This window comes from Passer montanus, unplaced genomic scaffold (assembly GCF_014805655.1).
Source record: "Passer montanus isolate IOZ18808 unplaced genomic scaffold, ASM1480565v1 scaffold1, whole genome shotgun sequence".
NCBI lineage: Eukaryota > Metazoa > Chordata > Aves > Passeriformes > Passeridae > Passer > Passer montanus.
The window spans coordinates 20,803,325-20,822,195 of record NW_024356504.1 but is presented as its reverse complement, the minus strand read 5'-3'; the positions used below and the strand labels follow the sequence as shown (position 1 = coordinate 20,822,195).

The 18,871-nt window shown below is 37.8% G+C and overlaps 1 protein-coding gene across 3 annotated transcripts in view; it reads left to right on the top strand.

Annotated features, from left to right (window-relative positions):
• The window catches only part of DPP10 (dipeptidyl peptidase like 10), a 434,833-nt gene that overhangs the window by 356,166 nt on the left and 59,796 nt on the right, over positions 1-18,871 (top strand). For all 3 annotated transcript variants that reach the window (XM_039700409.1, XM_039700398.1, XM_039700416.1), the window contains 2 exons: positions 16,485-16,537; positions 16,637-16,718. In XM_039700409.1, the coding sequence (XP_039556343.1) occupies positions 16,485-16,537; positions 16,637-16,718 (135 nt within the window). The remainder of the gene's footprint in view (positions 1-16,484; positions 16,538-16,636; positions 16,719-18,871) is intronic.

The following is an 18,871-nucleotide window of genomic DNA, read 5'->3' as shown; positions in this document are numbered from 1 at the left end:
TAATAAAAGTTATTAATTTTTGGTGTCCTTCCTATGGAAAAATAATATATAATTTGCTATATTGACAGAATATAGAGTTATAACTTGGTTTTAGCTGGCTCTAATTTTTTATCACTAGAAAATTTTAAAAATGAAGTTGCACATGAGAAGTGCACTCAAGAATGTCAAGTTTCAGGTGTTGGGATTTTTTTTTTTTTTCAAAAAAGGGTGTTTTGACAGTTTACAGACAGCAATTTAATATTCATAATTAATTGCATGCTCATTTAATTGGAAATTGAATCACTTGTCAGTGTTAGAAAGTTCAAGTTAACTTGTAACTTGCTGCTAAGACATTGTGCACAGAGCAGTCTACTCCCAAACCACTTCATTTCCTACAGTGTGTTTATGGAACATAATGCACCTCTTTGCTGTGTGATAAATACCCGCGAGAAGATTGTTAGAGAATTAAATGTGCTATTATCAGCACGGAACAGAGCAGATAACCTTGCTGTACAAAGCATTGCAGTGTCTTTATCTCATCTTTGTGCTGCAGAGCTGCAGTCACCAGCCTGGGATTGCTCCAGAAGTTCTGTGCTCACAGCAGCTGCAGGGAAGGCCAGGGAATTTCTGTGTTTCATGCTGCAGCCAGTGATGGGCTGGGGAAAATCCATTCAGCCAGGAGCCTTAAGCAGCTGGGACTGGGGCTAGATGGAGTTAAGGGTAATAAAGTGGATATTTATTGAAGTGCCTTCAAAGGCCACAGCCTGGCAGTCCCAGAGCCACAGTTGTGGCTCTGCTGGATGGCTCCAAGATAGAAGCAAAAGAGGGCTTGGTCACAAGAGCTCACATTTTCGTAAGTTCTGGTCCATTAGCGTGTTGGAGCTAATTGTCCAACCACAGCTCCAGCCCATGGAGCCCCATCATGTTTTTCTCTCTTCAGTCCATGTTGTTCATGCTCTTGGGCCTGAGATCCAGATCATTTGTCCTTGGTCCCCAGCTAGAGAAGGAATTATTTTGTCTCCCTACTCTGTGAAGAGAGATCACCGTCCCCTAATATGAAACCCAGACCCACACACCAAAGCAGCACAGAATCTGAAAAAGATAAAAAGCTAAAAGCTGAGGCATCAAGATCAGCTGCAGGGGAAGGCCAGAGAATTTCAGTGTTATGTGGTGCAGCTAATGATGGGCTAGTGGAAATTGATTCAGCCAGGAGCTGTGCCAGAAATGCAAGTGGAGCTTTAAAAGGGCCTGCTTGGGAATAATGGAAAATGCAAGTAGTGGTAGGATCCCAGGTTTGAGTCCAGTTAGATCAGCTCCACCAGAGCTGATGTTAAGAGAGCAGTCTTCTGTGGAAAGCTCCATCAGTTAATAATGGGAATGGATGATGAGGAAGTTAAAATTTCTTCGAGCAAAGCAGATCATTAGCTGCCTGATTAACTTGGCTTCTGAAGTACTGATGGGGAAGTATCTGCTAAGAGAAAGAGCTCAGTAGCATTTAGTTATGTGTGCCTTAGATGTCAGGTACCACTGACCTAATTGGAACAAAAAAAGGAAGAAAAAAGGTATGAGAAAAAAAAGTTATATCTAATAAGTTCTTAATAGACCCTTATAAATTCCTAACCCACTAAATGAATATGCAATTAATCATAAAATTTGCACCCACCTATAAACCAGTTGCAGGCTACAGAGGTCTGGGTGTGTCCTGTATTACCTTGGTTGGGCTGTGGGGTGCCTTGCTCTTACTGATATAATTCTTAATACTGAAAAAGAGAAAAGAATGATCAGTTTTTTAACAAGTACTGACTGTTAGGGTCACATTTAGTGTCATTCCCAAAGCATTTGCCTGTAATCCATGCATGTCTGTGTTCATTTAATATTAGCTGGAATGGGAATGGTGCATAGGTAAGGTCGCTCCACAGACCCTTATCAAACATTTATTTGTTTAATGGAAACCTGCAGTCTATGTGTATGAAATAGATGCCTGAAATGGCTCTTTGTGAGGATATCTGTGCTCTGTACTACTGAATACCACAAAATTTAGTTACTGAATTGAATCAGGGAAGATCCAAATCCTGAGGAAGATGTGTATGAAATAGAGCCTGAAATGGCTCTTTGTGAGGATATCTGTGCTCTGTACTACTGAATACCACAAATTTTTTGTTACTGAATTGAATCAGGGAAGATCCAGATCTTGAGGAAAAGTTGAACCAGTTACACCACTCAGCCTTGGGCACATAACCAAATGTAGACAGCTTGCACCCTCTGAGAGGGTGGATTTGCTGTGAATCCTGTCCCTCCTCAACATCTACAAAACTTTGCTGCTGACATAATCTAAGACAGGGTTCTTATCCTTGATAGAATCCTGGATCAACATACATGATTCTGTGTATTTTTATTTTTTTTTTAATCTCAGCTTCCTTATTGAATTTATCGTTCTTACAAGTACAATTTAATTAAAGGATGTTGAGTAAGAGTCATTCAAACTAGAGCACCATTATTAGTAAAGGAAATCCTGTAATGAATTTGCTTTATTGGTGATAGTTTTCTGTAAGGGAAGAGGAGCTTTCAGGGAACTTGATGGTCAGTATACAGAACAAAGGGCTGTTCTCCCTCTTGAAAATGTGACCTATTGTGCACCTCTTATGACGAACCATATTTAAAAAAAAAAACAAACAAAACAAAACACAAAAGACAAAGATATTTTAAAAGGGGATTTAGATGTTCAAAATGGACATAGTGCAGTAGTGAACAGAGATTAGAAATCATTACAGCAACTGAGAATCTGACCAATGGATTGTAATCAAATAGACACTGCTTAGTTAAAAATCCAAGCAACTCAATTTGATTCAAGTCAATATTATTTTTAAAAGGACTCAAATGTGAATTTGACTAGGTAGTTCCTCATATTAAAGGAGCTTAAACAGTTTTATAACTCCCACTTACTTAAATTAAAAAAGAATTGATCTGTTTATACTCATTATGTACATAATCATTTCAGGTTTAATCATTTAATTCTGCACATTGAATTACAAAGAAGATGAATTAAATATCAAATAAGTGTTATATTATGGAATTTACTCCACTTGAGAATGTGAGAAGAATATAAGCACTTTATATCATATATTTGATGTTAAATCTCTTGAATTTCATTGTTTTGATTAGAATGGCTTTAGTGTACCTGGAAAGGGGAGTGGTGATATTTTCTGTGGTTTTATGTGTCACATTTATGGAGGTATTGGAGTGCCTAAAGATGCAGCACCAGAGATGTTTTTTTAGAATCATGCTGGAGCTGTGCATCTCATTGACTTACCAGTATCTCATTGACTTCATCTGACACCTAAATGCATCCATCTTTAGAAAGTTTAGGATTCTATTCCTCAGAATAGAAATTATTGCAGAGAAAGCACTAAAATTATGTCAAATATGGCCACAAGACAACCTTGGTGTTATTGTTGTTCCTGCAGGAAAGCTACAGACTAGAATAATCTCAGTAAATATATATATATATATATGAGATACTGTGAGCATATATGTCAAATTAATAAGTGTATATTTAAAGTGACTACTTAGTTGTTTCTGGATACAAATCACACATGAATGAACTAACCTAAGTTTACAGAGATCAATAAAAATATTTTAATCATAGATGTATTTTTCTAGCCACCTCTTTTCAAATACAACCATATCAAATGTGGGAATGGTCAACATGATGGGAAATAATCTGTTTTTATCAATACTTAGATTTTCCTAATAGATGATTCCTTCTGTCAAGAGTATTTTCCTCTCACAAAGTTCATAGGCAGAGCTTTTTTAAAAAAAATAATTTTATTCCCTGGAGCAGACTTTCTCAAAAGAAAAATGTCCTTCTGAAGATCACATTCACACTCATGTTCAACTCAATAGGTACAATTATAAATGTATTGGAAATTAAGCCTACTGACCAGATAAAACATTGCAAAATGAATGTTCTGTGTAATGAATCATAGAAAGATCTGGGGTTTTTTTTATCTAAGAGGGTTTTTTAATTTATTTCTGTGAAATCACTAGCTTTCTCACAGATTTTTTGGGATCACTATAGAAGCTGAGAAAATGTACAAATGCTCTGTCAGGAGGTTTTGAAAATTGACTTGTAGCCCACACAGTGGTGTTAAAAGAACAAATCCAGCCGAGTCCTCAACTTGCTGTAGTGAAGCTGGAATGGGTTTGCCATTCTTAAATGAGAACTAATATCTGATGCAATTCAACAAGTGGTTGAATATTCTGTGACAAGCTATTATGTACAATCAGAGCACAAAGTAGTTCTCTGGGAAATATTCAACACCAAGAGCAAAAGTAGTTAATTATTTTTAAAATAGAACAAATGTTCTATTTCTACTTCTAAAAGTAACAAATTAGAAGGATAAACATAGATTCTAAAAAAAATTACATGGAAAGAACCCCCCCAACCACCTCCACTTTATGAGTCACTTCCCCCTACAAAACAGAAACAAGGCAGTGAAGTATCAAGGTAGCTCCTCCATCAATGGAATCTGGAATTGCTGCTTCTCATTATACAAGTACCTTCATGGGAAGCCTGTGCCTTTCTATTAACAATAAAATTACTTAGCCTGAAGGGAAATGGTCAGGCTGACCCAGGTCATTGCTTCAAAAATGCTAAGGCAGAGTTTTCATTCACTTGAAGCACCATGGTATAGCGTAATTGAATCCACCATGCAAGTGGATATCAATGGGGATGGCTGGCTCTGTTTGACTCTTAAGAAGTAATTCGTTAATCCAGTGGTGGAAAAGTTTATCCCAAGATAAAAACAGTTATTCAAATATTTTAACCATCCTGTCTCATAGTACTTTTCTCATGCACTGCATGGCAGGGGTATCTCCCACCTGCATTATGCACAAGGAAACCATCCCATCTTTCTCACACTGGCCCCATTCCTGGCTCCTTGATCACAAAAAAAGTTGTCTGGCTGCCTCTGACTAGGCCAACAGGACAGTTAGGAAAGCAGGTAAATCTGCTGGCGTTGGCATTTCTCAACAGTGCTGAAAGGAGCGTTGGATAAGTGGATTTCTGTAAATGAGAGTTAGCAGTTACTTTGGTACAGGTAGAATGAAAGAAAGGTCTTTTAAAATACAGACATAGAGTTGAAATACCTTGAAGTAGGTGGAAAAGACTAGACCTTTATGTAACTGTCCCAGAGATATGTTTTAAGCTGTCTTTGTTGCACATCACTCTTTAACCAAGCTTCCATCTCAGGCTATGAGGAGCACAGATAGTGTGACAGACCTAACAGATCAAATGGTTGAGTCCACTTTTTAGAGAAATATTAAGATGTGCCCCTTTGTTATCCAATTTTTGTGTTCTTTTTAAGTAAGGACAAGTCTTTTTGGGTATTTGAGCATGAAAGGTTTAGCGTGGGGTCTTAGGCAATAAATTAATGTTCCAGTGAAGGCAGTCAACCACCTGCACAAATTTAGCCTTTACAATTCTATTTGTTATCTGCAAATATACCACCAGATTAGATGTTTCCTGGAGAGATGAGTTTGGTGTGAGGTATTCATCACTTTGTTACAGCTTCTTTGAGATCACCATGAAGTACTCCCTTGTACTAAATGAATAGCTCTCTTATCATGACCTTTTAATCACTTCATCATGAAGAGGTCTTTTACTTGCTACAGGAATCTACTTCATGATACCACCATCAAAGGGACTGTAATATCATAAAATGGCCACAACAGAGACCAGTACAGAAATATGGCACAATAAGAGAAAATTAGTGAAGATAGACCTAGTTGGCTGCAAGCAGCATCATGGGAAGTGCTGGAGAGGATAACTGGCTGTGAGCTCCATTGTTGGGAACTGCACCTGGAGGTGATATTTTGCTGTTTTATAACAGGGTAGTGGAACAGAAGTGGAACAGTGTAAGCTTGCTAGCAGGGCCAGCAGCACCAAAGAAATCATGGAGATGTGGGAGATGAATAGGGCATGGCCAGAAAGGAAGTTTAAAGACCAAATTTAGCTGTAGTGATACTTGCTGAACTTACTCCTATGGAAAAGATTTTCTTTTCATGCTGTTTTTAAAACGTGAAGATACTGGAGTTCACACTGCAGTGCAGAACTGATGTAGGAAGGGGAGAAATCTAAATTGCAGTGTTCAGATTATTTGAAGAGCTTAAATGGGGTTTCTAGAGAATGTCTTGGAGGGATGGAGTCTTGGCTGTGTTGGTTGCCTAGAATCATAAAGGTTTGATTGCAGTACAAGAGCACTTTAAACACATGGATTTCAGAAGTAGTTGTGAAAGCTGCTCATAGCTCAGCCTACAGTCAGATAAATACTGAAAGAGAAACAAACAGTAATTTTATCATGAAAACTATATAAAAGGCTAAATAAGGAATTTATTGCTAGTAGTATACAAAGATTCCCTGGACTCTCCAACACCCAGAGCTACCATTAAAGGTGTCTTGATGTCACAGTGGTAAATTAGGAGAGAGGATGACTTAACCCAAGAAACACCCACTGCCTTCCTGCTTTCCATGTGTCATATCCACACTAAGCAATTGCTGATGATGGTAATCAAGGCAGTGAAAGGCAGGTAGCTCATGCACAGACACTGAACTGTCAGGTTGCTTAGAATACAGTTTTTCATTCATGTCCTTGATCCTCCAGAAGAGAAAGGCTCTAGGTGCCAGTGTGCTCTGCCTGGATGCACTCCTCAGTTCCCTGAGCCTGTGTTGCAGCCACCATGCCCACACACTGCAGGTCTGCTTGCTGCCTTCCCTCCCTGCTGCCTGTTCTCCCTTCATCTGAGCCTCTTCATTTCCAGCCTGTTAAGGGTCTCAGCTCTCTGTTGTTCTGGATTTGCTCTTTCTTTTTATTATGTCTCTTTTTTTTCCATCCTGATATTTTTAGCCCTGTCTTTTTGTCTTCCTTCTTTCATCTTGCATGCTTGCTGGTTTAGCCATCTGCTTCCCTCAGCCCGGTTTTCTTTTCCATTTTCCCTTTCCATTTCTTCAGACCCACAGGCCATTTATCTCATTGCTTCTCCTTTCTCCAGCTCCACAGGGTCTTTTCATCTTCTCCTGCAATTTGTAAGCAAACAGCAGATGAGTATCCGGTATCTGCTTCCTAACTGCTGCCTGAGTGACTCAGATTGTCTGCAGAAGAAAAAGAGATATTGAGACTATAGTCTTTACTTCCAAATTGACTCATCACATGCTTTGATTTCCTTTTGTATCTTCATTTCAGGGCACCTTCAGTTCTGTTTAGTTTTGTGCTCAGAACCTGGACATTTCATTTATATGGAATGTTAATTTAGAAAATATTTTCTCAATTTTTTAACTTTTTTTTGCATCATATTTCACATGAATCAGTTTATACCTATTTTTGTAAATATCACAACATGAAGAAGTGTGACTCTTCAAACCAAGGGGGTGTTTTTTTCTGCATTTGGAAATTTTCTCTTTAGCAATCTGTTTGAATAAATCAAATATGTGACTCACCATGGAAAAACTGAAAATAAAACCAGGTCTTGACCTGATTCTTTCTTCCACAGTATCTCAAAGAGCAATTAAACCATCTCGGAACACTCTGAGAACACTTGATGAAGCTTTGCCTTTACGAATCAGTGTTTTAAAACATATTTTTTTTCGGTTAACAATTTTCAGTATTGTTGAAATTGGAGACACTCAATCCAAATTCCCTGTAGATGATGCCTTTTGTGTGGGATATGAGTAATCCATAGAACCTTGTAAAGAGATCAGACTGTCTAAAGTGTCAGGCATATTAAAGTACTTAAGTGCATATTTTTCTAAGACAGGTTTGGATTCTCAGCTGCATTGACCAGAGGCAAGCACCCTCACCAGTGTCATATTTCTATGGAGAGTAAGTTCTGGTTGTGCTGTCAGAATTTATATCTTTTGTTTCCCCTTATGCTTGTCCAGATCAAAGTACACATGCACACTCTAAAGCTGCCACCAAATCTCTTCAGGAAAAGAGAAATTTCTATAAATCCCCACATACTTATAAAGTCCAAATTTTGTTCACACTGAATATGAGTGTGAGCATAAGCTTGAAAAGGATGTGCACATACCCTGTGTATCAATAATAAAAAAAAAAAACCAAAACAAAAAACACGTATTATGCTTGAGGCTTGAGATCTACCAGTTCCACTGTCATGTAACAATGATTTCAGTGCAGTAATTTCTGTTTTTAATGCTTCAGGTGAATAAACCAGATAAAAACCCATAAAAATTTTTGTCATAAGTCATCTCATACAAGACTCAAGAAACATATTTTACGTGGTAGTGTAACTAATAGAATTTCAAATGACAGTGATGTGTGAGGCTTTGAGAAGTGGCAATGCAGAACATTCTTCCTTGAATAATTCACTCGTCTGAAGTTATTATATATTCAAAACTGATTGAGTTGCATATCCAAATGATGGTCTATCAGCTGTTGATGTAGGAGAAGAAAAAGAAGTTTCTGCATTTATTCTGAACTGTGGTTTGTATCACATTACTCCTGGTTATATGAACTGAGCTTAATTGATTGTGATTTAATTTACATTCTGCAGTGGATGTCTTTTTCTTGAGGTAATTAATCTTACTGAAAAATTCTCTGTGAACAGTTGAGGCTCCAACAGATTTTCTAGAGGTGCATTTTTGTTTAGGCTTCCTTGACAGCCTTTTTTCTTACAGATAAATTGCGTGTCTCAGAATGTCTTGCCTTTATATTTATTTTGGTTTGGCACCATATAGTTGTTATGGCTGGCAATATTTCATACCCCAAAGTATTAATGTTAACCATAAATTACTACCAATGATATGCAGTGGTTCTTATCAATCATGAGAAATAATCAATGCTGATTGAAACAAATAAATATGATGCTTTTCAAAGTTATAACCTTGTCATATAACTCCAGTGCTCAAATACATCAAGCTCTATCTTAAATTAACTCTGCAATTACATACAGAGTTTTCAGAAACCAGATATTTCACCAAAAGGGCCAAAATTGTGCAAGACTATATATAAAGATTTAGACATCAATAGTGGCAAAAAATTACCTCTATTTTTTTTTTTTTCTTCTAGAATTGGGTAGAAATAATAGGATTTACAGATGGGTAGCAGTTAATCATCTCAGTATTACGGACTCTTCAGTTGATTGTTGCTAAAATGAAACCAGTTGAAGGACATATGTGTCATACTATTTGAAATGAGAAGTCCCCATTGCTCTCTCTAGCCCAGATATAATCAATATGAAATCAGTCATTAACTCATGTGGCTTAACTGACTGAATCTAACACCAGGAAAATACCAGTTAAATACTAGAGCTCCAAGAGCAAAAGGTGCTGCTTCACTGGTGCGTGGTGTGAAGCACTTCTGGTGTGTATCCCAGAGGGAGCTGAGCTTTGGTGTCAGTGCATAGTCTGAGCTCTCACTGTGTTTGTTGCCATGGCATGAAATCAGCACAATTCCAGTCTTTAATCAGTACTATTTTCATGAATATGCAGAGGCCGTCACTGATTGGTATGGAGTGTGGTTTTTCAAACTCTTCTCTAACAGCACAGGTGTTATCCAGTGGTTTCATGTTCCTCTGTGGCTCAGAATTCAACGCTGCAGAGCTGTCTCCTCACCTCTTACACACCCAAGGAACCAATTACATCAAACCCAACCATGGCTGTGCCGTGTTCAATCCCATTTAGCAGCAGTTCCTATGCTGGAGAACTCATGGAGTCAGACTGGAGAGGCAAAGGGGGAACATTTGAGGTGAATGGTAACAGAATTTTAGAGAAATTTGGATTTCACCATAATGTTATTGATGCCATTAACATTATTTATTTATTTAACACATAAATTGCAAAATGGATGGAAGTTTCATCCAGCAGCTGTGCTATGCCTTTGGCAGTAGTCATGCTGCTCCTAATTTAATCTTTTTAACTCCCTCACAGGTTTTACTAACAGGGTGCTGAACATCTTGCAATACAAAGATAAGAAAGGAATATATCTTCTTTATTGTTTTGTGATCAGCACATTAGATACTGATTCCATTCTCTATGCACTGCAGTCCCAGCAAGGTCACGTGTCTTAAAGCTCGTAAAAAGGAGATGAGGAATAGGAGCTGGTTGTGTGAATGTTAATCTGGTTTTTTTGGAGAGCAAGAAGCTGCTGCTTGGAATCCTGATGGCATCAAGCAGAGAGTTCCCCCTCCTACTGTAACTCACTTGCTTTCAGCAGTCTTTCCACAATGGAGGCAGTTCAGCCACAAAACAATGTGGTGTTCTCCAAATGTGTGGACTAAGAATCTTGTACGTGACAATAAAGACCTGCTGAAAGCCTTTTCTCATTTTCATTGCTGGAAATGTGAATTACACCAGTGTTCTCTGAAAAAAATTGATAGCAAAAGAGCGCTAACTAAAGGAAAAAGAATTTCAATAATTATTTGCATAATATATATAAATAATAGACAGAATTTGTATAATTTAGTATATTTTGTATAGGTTGTGTTTTTTGTATGGGGGGTGAACTTGAATATATGTTAACTTACTGAAAATATATAATACAGGTTTTTTTTCTGGCCACAAGTACGCTGTATTTATATCAGTAATCCCTTCAAAAGATCTCCATAACCAGCCTGTGCCTCATTATATCCCCTGATAGTCTCTCCACTCTGCATCTGGTCCTTGCTCAATATTTGTGGCTCATAGCATGTTCTAGATGTTCCATTTTTATTCTAAGGTACTTTTGTCCTAAAGGCAAAATAGGAATCAATATATGTTTACATTTCTTTTTCTAAAGTGCATTTTTGAGCCTTTAGTGGAGGTTACTTAATGATTTGTGGTCTTGAATGAGATTCTGTCATTGTGTGTGGGTACTTCGTTGCATGAATGGCAGATGAATGATGGGTTATATTTTGCTTGGCCTTCTAATCACTTTGCCACAGCAAAGGCTTTTTGGTTCAATTTTCAGCATAAGTAGATTTTTCTGTAATTCTTCAAATGCTTAATTCAACTGTAGAAAAGAGGATAAAGGCAGAATCCTTGTCGTGGTGCTGTTTTTTACGCTGTGCATGACAGCCAGTAGCTCCTGTGGCTGGCACCTTCTGAGGCAGTTTGGAAATGTGCCAGACCATTTTACTAAAGTATGATGAAAGATCTTCAAAAGTGAGAAGGGCCACGGGTGACTGGAGAAGTGAGTGTCCTTGGCAAGCTGCATTCCTGTTTACTTCCCTGCTTCACTGTGTCCTGTCCCCTGATTTCTGGGTTCACATGCATTTTGTGATATGCTCTGTAATGCTGGTTATTAATTTTGACTGATCACTTTTAGTTTGAGGTAGTAATTTTTTTTTTCAGCTGGGCTTAGGAAAATTTGTTTCTCCCTAACTTTGTTGTTACAGATGTGGTGGCCTGAAGGGATAAACGAGACAAGATTTGTGGGAAGAGGTAATATCTTTTATTAGGCCAACTGATGTAGCTGGAAAAAATAGAAAAGGTTTCAGGCACAGAAAACCTTTTCCAGGTCGGATTCTCTTATAGCTTTGAACTTCCTAATAATTAATTTGTGCCTGTGAAGCAATAAAAGCAGTTTTTTGATCTTCCTTTTTTTATGAGTAATACTGTTTGAGAGGCACCCATATATTGCAGAAGTTTAAACTTTACCCATCTAAGGTTGATTATTTTGTGTCCAAAACTGATTAAATTTTTTACCTCATAGAACAAGAATATAGTAAATTTTTATTCAGATTAGTAGTCTCATAAAATACTATATTTATTTTTTCATGGGATCAGAAATGTAAATTAACCCATAAAAGACCTGATATTTCACTAGTGAATCAGAAAGATCTGCATGGTTTTGAACCTTATCTGAGAAACTGCTTTTGTTTTCAAATCAAGTTAGGTGTTTGGACATAAGTGGGATGGGAATGATGGCAAACACTCAATTTCAGCTATTTAATGAGTCTCTGCTGCTTTTTTTTCACTAATAGGAAGGGCATAGCTTTTAAATAGCATGTTCTATTTGCTATGTTCAATACAAATAGATGGATATCCGTGCTGTATGCAAGACATGGACACCATTTGGCTGTTAAGCTTTGGAGTAACTGAAAGTATTACTGCAGGTGCTGAAATTTTCAATGTATTTCATATCCTCTCAGCTTTTATAGTTCTTGCACAGACTGAGTGCTTTAATGCCCTGTGAGATGCCTTATTGGAACCTGAAAGGGGAATTTACAGAGTGTAGCAGCACTGAGAGCTGCAGTGAGGAGCTCAGTTTGCAGGTGTCTGTTTGGGTGAAAACAAAAATACAGGACAGGCATTCCACTACCTTGCAAAAAGCTGTGCCAGCAAGAAGGCATCGTTATTGCTCTAAATAAATTACACATGAAAGATTGTAATTGGTTTATAATACGGGAAATGGATAAAGGATGCATCAAGGTGTTTGGCATGCCCAAGCATTTTGGGATTATAGAGCAGCGAGGTTCTAATGTCATCAGCTCTCTTCCATTTCCCTGGAGCTGAGAGCTCTCATCACACCATAAAAATACTGCTACTGAGGTTTTCTTGGCAGCTTTTTAGCAAAAACACTATTCTGCTCAGAAATGTTTTCCAAATTACCCAGGGACAGTGAACTGGATCTTTTCTGGAACATTTTGCAGAATTAGTGGAGTGTGTTTGGCAGAGTGTATAAGGCAGTTTTCTTGCACCTTGTTGGGCTATGCACTGAGTTCCATAGAATTATTTCACTTTTAGAACTGCAGAAAGAAAAAATAATTCCTTGAAAGGTAGAGAATAAAGGACACATGAAACTCCAGATCTCAATTTTTGAAAGAATCACACCTTCATCTAAATGTGTCATCTAAAAGTTCAGATCATGATTGATAAGTGTGTTTTTTATTGTTGGCTGTTAGCTGAGTAATAGATTGTTATTTCAATACATTTTGACTGGAGCAATTTGTCTTGAAATACTTTTGGCACCTTTTTCTTTTAGGTCCTTTGTAATAGAGTTCTGTAATTTCATTTTTTTCATACACAAATGCAGCTAACTTTTTTCAGTGTTGAGCAGCACCAGATGAAAGCTTGTCATCACTTTACAAACTGATAAAAGAATGAATTCAGAAGAAATATTTAATATGCAATGGTTGTTACCGACTGCATTCTCTGGCAAAAGAAAAATTAAATAAATTGTACTGAGGGGGAGGTATACTGTCTGTCTGATCTAAAAAGCCATTTTCACAGTTCTTAACATTGCAGGGAACATTTTCCAGCTTATCATAACAGAAGCATGCAAGTTATTTACTTGCCAGCAAGGCTTAAAGCCTAGCAATCATACATGCCACATCTGAAGTGAAGGCTCCTTACAGCGCCCAACCTTAACAGGTGTAATTATTTTAATAAATTATACCAGGCCATTTTCCTCTTTTTGTTTTCCTCAGCTGACATGACAATGCAGAAATTGCAGTAATGCATTTAATATTTTAAAAGGCTTTTCTCTCCTGCATTGCTTTTCTTCTTAGAGATGTTTTATGTGTCGCTAGTCATTAGTTGATTTTCTCTGTATGTAGAAGATGAGTATTTTTCACTAAACCGAACCCTTTTCCTCAGTTTCACATCTCTTAATTTGGCCAGTTGGAGCAATTCAATGTTTAAATATTAGTCTTCATTCAGTCTTTTGATAGGACCTCAGAAGGTGTGGAGTGTAAGAAATGTCTGAAAACCTTTTGGAATATGAATGGTTGCACTTTGGGCTTGACTTGCACTCAGGAGGGAGCCTTCACTGTAAATACACTGGGAGAGAGGGGTCAGGGCTGTCTGAGCTTTTGTTTGGTTATTGGATTAAATTACCAGGTTGGTGATTTTTTCTGCTTTGCCCATCCTACAATACAGGAATTGTAGGGCAAAATTCCCCAAGCCTGTTCTGCAGAGGACACGACTGGTGGCTGTGTGGGAGGTGTGATCCTGGTATTTAGAGAGTTGCTGCTGCTCCTGCCTGTGGTGCCAGGGGTTGTGTGATGGGGTTAGGGAAGGGCTGTGTCCCAGCCATGGCACAGCTCTGTGCTAGAGGAAGCCAAACAGGTTGAGCCTTTGTAGAAAACTACAAGAGCTTCCTAAGCTCTTTCTATGAGAGCCAGACTAGGAAAATAAGTATTTTCTACATCCTTCTTGTTGATTTCATTCCGACAGTGATTGTGTTTCAGTGTGTGGCTCTCGCAAACAGGATGAATTAGGAAGCTTGGTACTTGTAATTTGTACATGGTGTTCCTGTTAAGAACTAAAACTAATATGAGTAAATCGAGAAAAAATGTCAGCATACTGTCTGAAAGTGACCTCACTGTAGTGTTGGTCTCCACTAGAAGTGGAGCTCTTTCAACTTTTTTCAACAGATATTAATGTTTCTGCATAAATGTTTAGACAGAAATTTTACACAAGGTGGTAGCAGAGTTTCCACATGATATATGAAGTGTTGTTCTTGTTGTTACAGTATATTTTCTGTTTAAGCTGTCAGAATGACTTATTAGTTTAGCATTTCTTGTTGGAATATATTCTGCCCAATAATTTACTTTTAAAATATTCCTATTCAAAATATTTATCAACCCTCTGCACATTATGTTTGATACAATTTTCCCTTTTCCCACAAGGGCAAGGGACCCATTTCTCTTCTTTGTAACTGGCTGCTGGCAAGTGCCCCTTTGGGTAATCTCTGGCTGTGCACACCCTGTGCAGAAACCACCATGATTTAATCATTTGTCTCTCTTTCAGTCATACTCCTCAGAAGAGGCTTGCATGACAAAACAGTTTCTCTTAAGCTGTAATATAAAATATAAAAATGTTTGGGGCATACTTCTTAATACATGTATGATTCTTACTGAAGCAACAGCTCTGACATTAAACACAATAGACATGGAAAATGGAAATTATTTTTGTCTCAAAGGGATATTTTGTACAAGGGACATTCAGCTGTTGCACAAAGTAGAGTTACTAATCTTAGAAACCTTTGTGGGATTCTTCCTGCATCAGCCAGCAAATATTTAGGGCATGCTAAATCCTTGGGATGTGTTGGCAGGGAACTAATAAAGAGAAGGGAGTCAGTGGAAGGATGTTTCAGATGGCTCTGTTGAATGGCAAAATAGCAACCTCTGATGTCTCTCGTATGCCATAGTGGCAAATTCCAGTGGCTCTGTCCACGTAGGGGTCCCCCTGTGCCTGTTCTCTTTGAAGGAGACACGGAAAGGTTCCCAGAGCAGAAAGTTTAACCTGGAGAGCTCCCAACACATGTTGCCATGTCAAGGTTTTGGCTTTACATCTGTAGCTGTCCCCATCTAGCTGGGATTAGCCTGTCCAGAAAGAAATCCTGCACGTCCCAAGCAGAGATGCTGTAACTGTAGACATGAAGCTGCAGTAAATCTAGTGGATGTAATCTAACATTTTTTTCTGACAGAAGTTTCCATTAGAAAGATTTTTGCTTAGTTCAGTAATAATTAGTGGCAAATGTATTTCATATTCCAAGGCCATGAAGCAATTTCAAATCATATTAAACCTAATACTATGGAATTATGATACTTTCATGATACAAGACATAGAGGCAAAAAATGAGCTAGATGAAAATCTATCACTCAATCCTGGAAGAGAGCAAAATGTCTGTTATTCACTATGTGTGCATAGATTAATGTTTGATTAGAGAGCATGTGTAATAGTTTGCTTTGATTTGATCCCTTTGGTGTTGTAGTCTATCACATTACACACTGCAAGTGCTCTTCTGTTCTGCTCAGAGAATCTACAGGTTTGAATCCAGAAGTCACTGGTAACTTTCTGTTGAATGAAAAAGGTAGTTCTCATAGTTCTTTCTTTTACTCAAATATCAAAAAACCTTCAACAGACTTTTCCTGAAAAGCAAAGGAAGTCACCCAAAATCAGACCAAAACTTATTTAGTGAAAGCCACAGCAAACACAGCTCCACTAAGTACAGAGTTTTTCTGTTCTGTGAGCCATGCCTGGGAGGTCCTTCAGGCTGTTCATAGCAGGTGGTCAGAAAAATACCATATGAACCAGTATTGGGTTGCATTTCAAGTAGAATAGCTATGATGCCTGTGCAATCATTTTTACACAGCTTGATGAAGAAAAAAAAAGGGTTTTTTTCCCTAATGCATATTCTCAGTGGGGTGTTTGGTTTCGTTATTTTTTTTTTTGTTTTTGTGGGTTTTTTTTGGGGGGGTGGGGGAGGAGGTTGTTTTTATTTTATTTTATTTTTAAAGGAAATGAAGATTTTTCTAATTGGGACATTTTTTGTGCAGCTGTATTGTTACAGTGTCTGGTTAAATTAACAAGTGAATATGTGGGTCCTTCCTACAGCTTTCAAAACCTGATTCAGGTCTGTTGGTTATAATTAATTCAGTAAAACCTTCTTTCAGTAATAAAGGTGTCAGTGTTTACAGGGGTTGAAAGGCTGTGACTGCCCTCATGGTAGTCTGTATTTAATCCTGTATTTTGTCTTGTAATTCTTTTTTTTTTATTTTAACAGGTTTTCCATTATTCTTATACAGCTTCATATGTGATTTATAACATACACACGAGGTAGGTCACATTGTTTTTTCCATACTGTGTCATTGTCAGTGGCTCTATGCATGAGGTGATACCTGTGTCTTCAAGTAAAAATGTTTCCCTTTTTTCAAGGGAAGTTTGGGAGCTAAACCCTCCAGAAGTAGAGGACTCAGTTTTACAGTACGCAGCCTGGGGTGTTCATGGACAGCAACTGGTAAGCACAGTCTTTAAAAATGTATGGACTCCAGACAGACTGAGGTAAAAACAAAACTGAAAGCCTTAAATAAGTTGTGTTATGTATTTGTGCACTATGCTAGTGTGTTCCTATTACAGCTTTTAGGAGAGCTCTATTTGTTTGTTTATTTTTTATTAAAAGTATGTTTTTCCAGGCTGACCCCCAATAAGCAAATGGTACAGTTGTTGAAAGAATCACACCTTCATCTAAATATGCATTCAGGTGATTTTCAGGGTAACCATCTTTGTGGCTCCTGCTATGTGGGAAGGAACACTAAAGGTGAAAAGCAGTTTTCTTTTAAGTGCAATATCAATGAAAACTGTGGGCAAAATTAGCATCCAAATGTGATTTGATGGACTCATGAAAAGTGATGTTTTCATTTCAGTATGAAAATTACTGCCAAGGTCAGCTGTGCTGCATTGAATTCATAATAATTAAATGAGATGCCATGTTTCATGTATAATTTTTTTTCCAGAAGTGTTACCATTTTTAATGAACATTAATCATCCATGGTCACCATAACCAATGTCAATATAAGAAGAAAAAAATTGTGGTTTTGGAACAGCAATGATTTTAAACTGACCTGTGTTGGTAGTTGAAGGCAAGAGAGTGATTAAATCTTCAGTTCTGCATAAGAAATTCAGATAATCCTTGTTACAGTGTTCTAATAAGCTCATTAATGCCCCCAGGCATGATCCCAGGGCCTCCTTGCAAATCCAGCTTGCTCATGCAGAGAGGCTGTAAGCTGGATGCCTAGAGAATATACCCTGTTGCTTTATATCATTCATCAAGATGATTGGAAAGTAAAAAATGTTTCTGGTTGGGATGTTTTGCATTAAGGAAGTGGAGGCAGGTGAGAAAAAGTAATTGGAACATGTTTGGTATGTTTTAATAATTAACCACATTAATTTATTAATAATGAGAGCATGGCAACAGAATTAGTGGTAATAAATACATAGGTTATTTACCAGGCAGCATTATGGAATGTGGCAAACCATGTAGGTTGTAGTAGAAAGAAGAAGCTTTTGCAAAATTGAACAGATTTAAGAAATATTTTAATTAAATTACAGTTTGTAAGATTCCTCTGTACTGGGCAGAGGATCTGGACATTTGTCTGTACTGATCAGAGGATCAGTAATCTAAAGTAGAACTAAAATGAAATGCAGTGATTTCTGCGGAAATATCTTTCTGTGAGGTGTCTCATAAGAACAGGGTCAGATTTGCCAATCATAAACCTCAGAAAAATAAATCAGAATAATGCTGTCTTTATGTGTTTTGCTTAAAGTGTCGTTCTGAAAATATGTATGGAACCTTTCAGATACAGGCACAGGTGGACTCCTATTACATCACAGAACTGCAAAAAAATAGGTGATCATTTTAGGTTCAACCTTAATCATCCAAATCTGAAAACATTGGCATAATTCATACTTGAGTGAGGATAACATTACTCAACTTTGCTAATGTCCCTAGTAAAGTTAATGTCATGCTTTAAAAATATCTGCTCTACTGTGGGTTTTATGGTGCCATATGGTCTGCAGAATTAGGAAATAATAACTTTGAACACAAAATCTTCTGTGCACTCTGAATGGCACCGAGTGTTGCCATAGAGATGTACACCTGCAGGAACAGTCCACTGAAGGTGACTTTAGGAATGCCAATTAGAAGGATGTCCTCTTGAAGCTGTTCATGTGGCAGAAGGAGGTTTCAAAAGTGACAGAAGTGCCTTGCTGCATTGCCCTCCCACTTCAGAAGCAAGTGAAAAATGTAGAAGGAGCATGAATGAATAAAGACTGTTGTGTGTAATGGTTGTTGCTGTCGTCCAAGGAACATCTGCCTCGAGCAGAAGCAGGACTGAGAGTTCAGTCCAGCAGAACAGGTTAGGCAGAGGAAAGATTTGTGGCTGAGGACACATTGCCCAAATATTTCTGTTATAAAATTTGTCATTGGAACAAACACTGCATTAGTGGGTTTTAGTAAAATAGTACAGGAGGCAAACAGCAGTGAAATAGGGCACAGAGAGAGGTGTAAAGAGAGAGATCCAATGATGAAAATCCATCAGTAGCTATCAATGTTTGTATCTGGGTGCAAACAAAGCTGCAGTCTTCCAGACCCATGCTGCCAAATGTATTTTG